General features: G+C 50.4%; 1 protein-coding gene across 1 annotated transcript; it reads left to right on the top strand.

Moving 5' to 3' along the window:
• The first annotated feature begins 6966 nt into the window (after positions 1-6966).
• On the top strand, positions 6967-8247 carry LOC124694969 (putative cyclin-dependent kinase F-2). The gene has a single exon (XM_047227888.1). The coding sequence runs from the start codon at positions 6967-6969 to the stop codon at positions 8245-8247; it is 1281 nt and encodes a 426-aa protein (XP_047083844.1).
• Positions 8248-9601: the final 1354 nt, after the last annotated feature.

The following is a 9601-nucleotide window of genomic DNA, read 5'->3' as shown; positions in this document are numbered from 1 at the left end:
ATATATAGTGGACCAATTCACATACATGGTAGTACAAAAACTAGCCGGCTCCTAGTGGACAGGTTGTTCAGAATCATGACTTCCCTGAACAGCTGTCAGATGAAAGGATATCATGACCATTTATTGCTGGAAAGAATGTATGCGAAACTAGAGTCTGTTTAAGCCAAAGATATGTAGGAAAGAGGCCTGTACGATGGAAACTTGCAACCAGCTAGCTTGCCACTGACGTCAACATGAAACAGCCATTCGCCATCCCACGATGCGGTCACCACACAGAAACAATAATCAAAATCTGCAAACCGCACCTTGATATCTGCAACTGGTAATTCAACCCGGTACTTGAAGGTCCAGGACTCGCGTTCATAGTCCTCCATCACCCAGATATCAATTGCTGTCGCGCCATTGTAGCTAGACATGCTAAGCATGTCGTCCATCTCAAATAGGTTAGCGACGTCAGGAACAGCCGGAGCATGCATCTTCTGGAACGACTCGGATGTGGTGTCGAATACCATAATCATGTCGCTTGGGCTCTTATCCCGCCATAGGTGCCAATGCAGCTTACCACGGAACAAGAAAGATGCGTGGATCCATATTAGTTCCCTCACATCTTGGGACCTAGCTATGTGCCTCGGAGGCTGGCCAGAGGCTAATGTGAAGACGTAGGAACCCAGACATAGTTTTAAATAGCGGGCTATAGGATATAGCCACGACCTCCGAAAAAGGCTATAGCCAGGCTATAGCGGGCTATAGCCACCTTTTAGCACGCGAATGCCTTTAGCCGCACCTTGCTCGAAAGGCTATAGCCGGCTATTTAAAACTATGAACCCAGACCATTTTGAACGTCATATGGCAGTTGATCATACCGATACCAGGGGGCCGGGTACAACAATAGTCGGAACTCGTGGGTAGGGTTGTGCCTGTACATCCCTAGGAGATTGAACCCCAAACTGTCAAGCTGCTGGATGGGAGCATACCGACGAGTTACTGGGTTGCAGATGGAGAGATTACTTTTGTAGCCGGATATGACAAGGAGGCCGTCGCAGGAGGCTCTTAGAGCGTCTCCAGTCGCATTCCCCAAAGCGTCCCCAAAGAGATTTGGGGCGCGCCGGACAAAAAATGCGTTCCAGGCGCGTCCCCCAAAGCCTATTTTTGTCCGGCGCGGCCCGATACGGTGTCCGGCGCTCCGAGCCCGTCCCCGTCCCACAGGGGACGCACCGGGGACGCCGGACACAACGAAAAGTGAGGCGAACCGACGCGGGCCTGACCCGTCAGCGGCACGGAAGGCTAAAACCCGTCGCCTACCTTTGGTCAAGCGACGTTAATGGCGTCCCTGTTTTCCCAGGCGACGCAGGGACGCGTCTCGTCGTGCATGGCCGCGTGGCCGTCCGCGCCGGAGTTATTGCGTGCAACCACCCACTGCCGCCGCTGTTTTAAGACGCCCTGCAGTTCTCACCGCCCACAATCCTTCTCGTCGCAGGCCGCCTCCCCCCTCCCAGATCTTCTCCTCGCCGCTCCAAAAATGTCGAGCTCGTCCTCCCGCAAGATCGCCGCGGCGAACGGCTTCGGCCGCGGCAGCCTCACCGTGCCGGAGGCGTGGGCGCTGTACCACGCCCGGTATCCGATCCCACCGGACATGCGGCTGCCGCAGCGGCGGCGGCTGGAAGATGGCCGTGAACGGCATTGGCGTTCCGCCGCCGCCGAAGCCGCGCACGGACCAATGGAGGGACGCCATCAAGGCCCGTCGGGCTCAACTCACCGCCGAGGAGCGGTTGGATCCGACGTGGGCGGTCGACAACAACGACGCCTGGTGGACGACGTACTTCCAGGCGAAGTACGACGTCGAGATGCACATCACCGACAACCTCGTCGGCGGCCCCAACAACTGGAACAGGGACGGCCGCGCCCTGTTCTGGGGCGTTACGGGGCGCACCCTCGAGAACGTCATCCACGGCATCCGCAACGGCGCTCCAAGGCTGGAGATGCCGTCGTCGCCGCCGCCGTCTCCTCAATGGCAGCCGAGGAGGACGACGTACTCGTCCTCCTCGCACTCTTTTTCCTCGGGACCGGCGCGATCGACGGCGTCCTCGTCTTACCGGTCGGCACCCTACACCGTCGCCAAACGGGAGGTCAAGGAGGAGCCGGCGACGCCCGTCAACACGAGGCGTGGCGGCAGCGGCAGCCGGCGGCAGCAAGGGAGGCGCGGCGGCGCCCTCCTCATCCCGAAGCCGGAGGTGAAGGAGGAGCCGGAGGAAGCATCGCAGGCGGTGCTGCTGGCGGAGTACGAGCGGCAGCAGCGGCTCATCGCCAGCAGCGATGACCCCGAGGACTGCCCAGGGCTGCGGGCGGCGTTCTTGGCGTCCATGAACGACAAGGACGTCTGGAGGGGCGACCTGGACGCGACGATCGCCATGTCCATCCGCGACTCCGGCAAGCCGCTGGTGGACCTCTCCGACGACGGCGAGGCAGGACCAAGCGGCTTGGTGAAGGACGAGCCCGTCGACGAGCGCGTCAAGCAGGAGGTCGTCACCGACGACATGTACAACTTCCAGCAGTACTACGACGCCTCCGGCCGCCGCAAGTGGTTCTAGATTAGGTTTAGTTTAAATTTAGTCAAATTTCGTTCGAATCTATGTAAGTTTGGACGAATCTTAATCAAATCTCGTTAAGTTTAAAATTTCCGAAATTTCATTTGGGGGACGCGACTGAGGAGCGACGTCTCCCAAACGCGGCACGAACGAAACACGTCCCCCAAACGCTCAATCCGGCGCGGTTTGGAGGACGGTTTGGGGGACGCGGCTGGAGATGCTCTTAGAAAAAAGATGGCGTTACTCAGCCGAGCGACAGACGGTAGTTGCTGGTCGGCGGCGGCGGCGACTCCTGCCTGGTGGTCGAAGGGGATGATGTCTTGCGACCCACGTTCAGAACCGTCGCCGCATTTGTTGTAGCCGCAGACGAGGGGGAGGGTGGGCTGGCCGGCGTGGTGCGCCAGGAGGAAGTCGCGGGTGGAGGTGGCGCGCGGCGCCATGCGCGACAGACGGCACGGCAGCGAACGACGGCTTTGGGGGGCAGACGGACGAGGATCTCCCAGATGGCGATCTCATCCGGGACCGGGAGGCCGCCGTTGCGGCTTTCGCCTTGGTTGCCGCCGGTAAGGAGCTCATCCTAGCTCTTGGTTCATCCCGCGAGCAAGAGTAGCGCGCGGTTTGGGGCGCTGGCAGTACCGGCGAGTGGTAAGGGCGGCGGAGGTGGAGGTAGGTTTTGATCCCTTTCTCTTTCAGCGAGACAACTTTTTTTTTTTGAGCAGCTTCAGCGAGACAACTAAATCGACTTGAGCTGGGCTTAGCTAGGTTCGTTTTCGGGCTGGGCTTCGCCTATAAAAGGATAGTATTATTATTTATTATATTCCACTGAAAAACGTGTCTGCTAAAAAGAACTATATTTCTGAAAGTTCTGGACGTCATGGTGCCCGGGAGGCAAAAGTCACACTCCTTGCGACCAATCCTAGAAGCACTACCAAAATACTCCATCCACTCTGAATGATCCATTCTAGTACTACTTATAAGGCTTTTTTTCAAATTTTCACTAGTGATCGGTGAACTTTGAAGTTAATGTGTGGCCTCAATTTATATATTTTTGAGTTCCTTAACCAAACTCTGCCCATTCTGAATTGTCCATTCAAACTTATATGGCTTTTTTTTTTTAAGTTTTCGCTTGTGATCGGTGAACTTCGAACTTAATGTGTGTTTTTAATTTATCTATTTTCAAGTGCTAGTATATATGTGTGCTCTTCTATTCTTCCAGTATGTGTCTACTATGTTATTTTTTTTGCCACTCTCTTGATCTCTTCCATTAGCTACTCTGTTCTATATACATGTTGAGTTTCTGACATGAAGTGGCAAATTTAAACTGAATTGAGATGTCCTTCTCTGTTACGATATCAAAACGTGCAGTACCAGCGATGATATAAAAATACAAAAGAATTAAGTAATTGCAAAATCTTTTCCCCATTGACCCCTTTAGGAATTTTCTTACAAAATGAATATATTAATGTCAAGTTGATACCGGTTACATATGGCCTCTGCACCAACACGATAATAAGATTAAGTCAAGACATCAAGGACTCGCATAACAAAACTATTAAAAAGTGTAAAAAGACTATCAACAAAATAGCTACGGAAAACATAGCATCAATCTCCCCCGATATATATAGCAACTCGAGGATAACATGTGATGTGCTCTACTCACAACACCATCAAAAATAGACACATGACATTGTTGTCATTGGATCCAACCATGTCAGATCATGAGTTTCCACCCAAAGATATGTCTAAGTAAATTCTAGGAAATGCCTTCATCAACGCTACGTGAGCCACCGTCGTTGCTAGGTTCAACGAATACATGTGCCAAAGATTTGTTTAGAGTGATTTAAGGCAGGCAAGATATGCGGAGAATGATTTGGAATTAGCTCTTGATTATTTTGGTCTCCCATCTCGTCTTGATATTGACAAGCTTCTAAAGTTTTTGTCCACGGTGTTGAACTAATAGTCAAAATTTACAAAACTGTCCTTGCAAGATATATATCATATAGATTGTCAAGTTTAAATGAGCATGGACCTATTGAGGAGCGCTGCTAGGAAAAATCTCATCCCCCACGCACCTAATTCCCCTATCACCATCACACATGCGCCCGCTAGCGCGAACACGGCAATGGTATCGCTTATTGTTGGCACACCAGGATTGTGCACCAGCGGCAGTTCACTCACTGCGGGCGCATCAGCCCGGTGCGCCGGTGATAAGTTGTTACCTACGGCGTACCAGGCTGGTGCACCGGTGAACGGTGATACTAGCTTGTTCTAGTGGTTGGAGCTTATTCGTCGGCGATATAAGCACAAGTGCGCTGGCGGTATGTTTTGTTTTTATTTTTTCGGACTTTTCCGCATATATTTACAATATTTATTCAGGTCTATTACACAAATAATATTTATACAGGACTAGTACACATGCAGTATAGAAACACATACATTCGAACACGAGAATTTACGGTATCTAATACACAAATAGACAAGTGGCCAAATCATTGGTCCGTATTGTCCGAGATTTATGTCCCATAAGGAACAGTCGGTGTCTCACAAAACTCTAGGCGTCGAGCACAGGGGTTGAACACGACTTTCTCTCTCTATTCTCGGCGAACAGCGACGAGACTGACAATGAGCACGTAACTGGCGTGAGTTTTAGTTCCACACCATACCTTTTCTAGTAGGCTGCCACCTCATCGTCTAATTTTTTGATCTTATTGTTCGTTTAATCTTCTTTCAGTGTCCTTCCGGTTTCTGCCAAAAACTAAAACGAATTATATCTAATCCATTCCAAAATTGTTGCCGTTAGGGCGATAAAATGGAGAAATTAGACGATGAGGTGCCGTGAAGATGAGAGAGAGAGAGAGAGAGCGAGAGAGAGAGAGAGAGAGAGAGAGAGAGAGAGAGAGAGAGAGAGAGAGAGAGAGAGAGAGAGAGAGAGAGAGAGAGAGAGAGAGAGAGAGAGAGAGAGAGAGAGAGAGAGAGAGAGAGAGAGAGAGAGAGAGAGAGAGAGAGAGAGAGAGAGAGAGAGAGAGAGAGAGAGAGAGAGAGAGAGAGAGAGAGAGAGAGAGAGAGAGAGAGAGAGAGAGAGAGAGAGAGAGAGAGAGAGAGAGAGAGAGAGAGAGAGAGAGAGAGAGAGAGAGAGAGAGAGAGAGAGAGAGAGAGAGAGAGAGAGAGAGAGAGAGAGAGAGAGAGAGAGAGAGAGAGAGAGAGAGAGAGAGAGAGAGAGAGAGAGAGAGAGAGAGAGAGAGAGAGAGAGAGAGAGAGAGAGAGAGAGAGAGAGAGAGAGAGAGAGAGAGAGAGAGAGAGAGAGAGAGAGAGAGAGAGAGAGAGAGAGAGAGAGAGAGAGAGAGAGAGAGAGAGAGAGAGAGAGAGAGAGAGAGAGAGAGAGAGAGAGAGAGAGAGAGAGACTTCTCGTCGTAGTTCTTCCGGGCCTTAAAAGACCTTGCCGGCCTCTCCCCGGCAGGCCAGTTAGCCTATATAATCTAGCAAGAACAGGTTAGCACAGTTTGCGATTGTCGGTAAAATCTCCGTGTGTTCGCTGTGATGTGTGAGATTGTTCAGATTGCCTTGCCGCACCTCACCGAACCATAAAGGGGTGGTCTCACCCCTGGTGTCCGCGACAACTACCCCTTGCTGCATATTTTAACTATTTTCTATGGGAAGTGCAACCACAAGAACATCCTTTTTCGATTTTTCCTTCCATGCATGGGAAGAAACTTTATTAATCCTTTGATCCGTAAAGCTAAATAATCATTTTCTTGAGGAATGGCAGATCAAATTAAGATCCCATGCATTGCGTAGCTACAAACACGCAAGACACAAAAGTTCATACACTTGGTTATGACCATTAGCAGGAACTCACTCCTACTCCCAATCAACCATGCATGACATGTCAGTTAAAAAATTCTGCGGAGATGAACAAAAAGCATCGGTACACATGCATGCACGGTGGATGTGTACACGTACTGTACCCAGCTATAGAGGAAGTAGACAGGGTTAAGTACCAGACACAATCCGGCCGTCTCGATCTCCCCGCGTAAGGAAGACGCGCGCGTAGTTCTGGTCGTGTCTTTACGCCGTGCAAACAATTGAAGACGCAGGCGCCAAGCAAAGGAACTGGAGTCGGATTCACCTCGCGAGGAATCCCAAATCCGGTGATGCAACCTGTCGAAGCAGCTAACCCTAACGACGACTGTACGTTCAACTTGAATCCGAGTCGAGGTAGAGGAGGCCAGTTCTGTGTCGATCGAGGCCATTGCGCGTTTGGCTCCACTGGTGTATATATGCCGCGCGAATCCACCGCCAAATGCTTCCTCGATCCCAATCCACGGCCGCCGTCTCCCACACCTCATCTCCCCCCTCCACCGCAGCAACCAACAAACCCACCATGGCCGTCGGCAAGCGACATGCTGCCGTCCTCGACGCCGGCCACGCGACGGAACAAGGATCATCAGATGATTACTACAGTAAGAGGAGGCGCGTCCGCGTCGGCAGCATGGAGGAGTACGAGGCGACGGGCGTCCTCGGCGAGGGCGCCTTCGGCATCGTCAAGAAGGCCCGCCACTGCGTCACAGGCAAGATCGTGGCCATCAAGTTCCTCCGCCCCGACACCGACGCCAGCGAGCTCCAAGAAGAGGGGCGCTTCCTCGAGGCCTGCGCCGGAAACCCTTACGTCGTCGGTTCGCACGGCTTCGTCCGTGACCCCAAAACCACCAAGCTCTCCCTCGCCATGGAGTACGTCGGTCCGAGCCTCCACACATCCTTGTCCAAGAGGCCGCCGCTCCCGGAGGCCGTCGTGCGCCGCTACATGTGGCAGCTTCTCACCGGCGCCCAGAAGATGCACGAGCGCGGCATCGTCCACCGCGACATCAAGCCGGCCAACATCCTCGTCGGGGAAGACGGGAAGATCCTCAAGCTCTGCGACCTCGGGCTAGCGTTGTCACTGGCGACGGAGAAGACACCATACGGGGATGCCGGCACGCCGCCCTACATGGCGCCGGAGATGCTCCTGGGGAAGCCGGACTACGACGCGCGGGTGGACACATGGTCGCTGGGATGCGTCATGGCCGAGATGCTCGCGGGAGGCAAGATGCTGTTCAGCTTCAAGGGCGGAAGCAGGCACACTGCCAAGGTCAGCCAGCTCTGGGAGATCTTCAGCCTGCTTGGCTTGCCAGATGAGAATGCGTGGCCGGAGTTCGCGTCCCTGCCGCTCGCCGCCACGTTTCTGCCGATGCGATGGTTCTCGCAGCACGACAGGCTGGGGGAGCTGTTCCATGAAGAGATGCTGTCCAACGACGGGTTCCAAGTCCTGAAAGGGCTTCTTGAGTGCAACCCTGATAAGCGGCTCACGGCGGCCGCCGCGCTCCAACTCCCCTGGTTTTTGCCCGAGATCGACAACTTACCAGTGCCCGGGAAGATCGTGGTGCGGATAAAGCTCTCTCGGCCGGCGACACCGAAGAAGAAGAAGAATCTGGGACGGATCAAGACACAAAAGATGAAGAAAGTGAAGCGGATCAGAAACATCGTCCCTCCAGCTCCAGCTACGACGAAGAAGAAGGTGCCGCTTATCAAGTTCGTCACCCGAGCGACACCCAAGGAGAGCAACGTACTTAGAATCCCACTGGCGATGTGGGAGAAAGCACATTTGATGGATCCATGTAAATGCTAGAAAATAGACCAGGCATCCTTGCCTTGGAACTGTAAATGATGTAACTCGTTGAATGTAGAAGTGCAGAGTGTAAGAGTGTAACAGGTGCAATAATTGATGGCTGATTGTGCTTGAAGTGTAATTATTTAACTGTAGTTGTCTTTCTGCAGATTATGCGAAACTATAGTTTTTAGTGTGCAATTGATAATTGATTGTGCATGAAGCGTGCCATGTAGTTATCTCTCACAAATTACGGAAATACTACATCTGTCCCAAAATAACTGACAAATATTTTTTTTAGAGATGAATGCATCTAAATGTATTTTAGTTTGTATCTAAATAAAGTTGAGTCACTCATTTTGGAACGGGGAGTACTTCTTAATAGTTAATATAGGCGAAGAGTTGTCTTCACCCTTGTTCCGTTATTCATGTGCGTAATTGCTAGAGCATTTTACCGTTGTATCTAGACAAAGTTTTAGTCGCTCATTTTGCATTTTTGCAACCGTGCTAACATGACTAACTCCCAAGACACACTCCAGCTGAGCTTCAATCACACATTGGTAACATGGAGTCAAACATCTTCTTGGAAAATTCCTATAGATGCCGCCCTGGATGAGAAACAAATATTGATAAATATAGTCAATAGGACATCACACCCGAGATCGAGGTAGTTAGCTTCCAAACAAACACATCCTTATTTTCTGTTAGTTGGACATCCATGAGTCGGCGCACCAAGTGCAGCCATTGCCTATCTATTATCCACAAAAGCTCGTCTAAATTCTATATTTAGCGGGCTATGAGATAAAACATTAGCCACTGAAACATTTTCTCGTTGTACTATGTTATATAAGGATGCATATTGATGAGATAAAGGTGTGTCGCCGAGCCATGTATATTCCAAAAAAAAGTGTGCTTACCACATTGCCGATTTTGAAAGATCCTTTACGAAAGAAATCATCCTTAACTTTCATAAGTCCCTTCCAAAAAGGTGAGTTTGTGGCCTTTGCCTTAACTTGGGATAAAGTTTTTGAGTTGAGGTATTTATTCTATATTAGTTCTTGCCATACACCTTCTTCGATAAGTAGTTTGTAAAGCCATTTGCTTAACAAATACTCCATCCGTTCTGAAATATTCTACATTCTAGTCCTAAATTTTATTCTGAAATACTCTACATTCTAGCTTTAGTCAACAACAACATTGTAAACGAAGTGGTTTTCCTCTCTTTATTGGACGTTGTTGTTTCCAATGTTGCTTCGATTGGTTATTTATATATTTAAGTAGTACTAAAAAATGAAATACTAGTTTGTCTCATTTTCTCTAGAATGTAGACTAAATCAGAATGGAGGGAGTACCTATTCTTAATGTCAAGAACCTC

Source organism: Lolium rigidum, chromosome 3, assembly GCF_022539505.1.
Source record: "Lolium rigidum isolate FL_2022 chromosome 3, APGP_CSIRO_Lrig_0.1, whole genome shotgun sequence".
NCBI lineage: Eukaryota > Viridiplantae > Streptophyta > Magnoliopsida > Poales > Poaceae > Lolium > Lolium rigidum.
The sequence above is the reverse complement of the archived record's forward strand: the minus strand, read 5'-3'. Positions and strand labels throughout refer to the sequence as shown.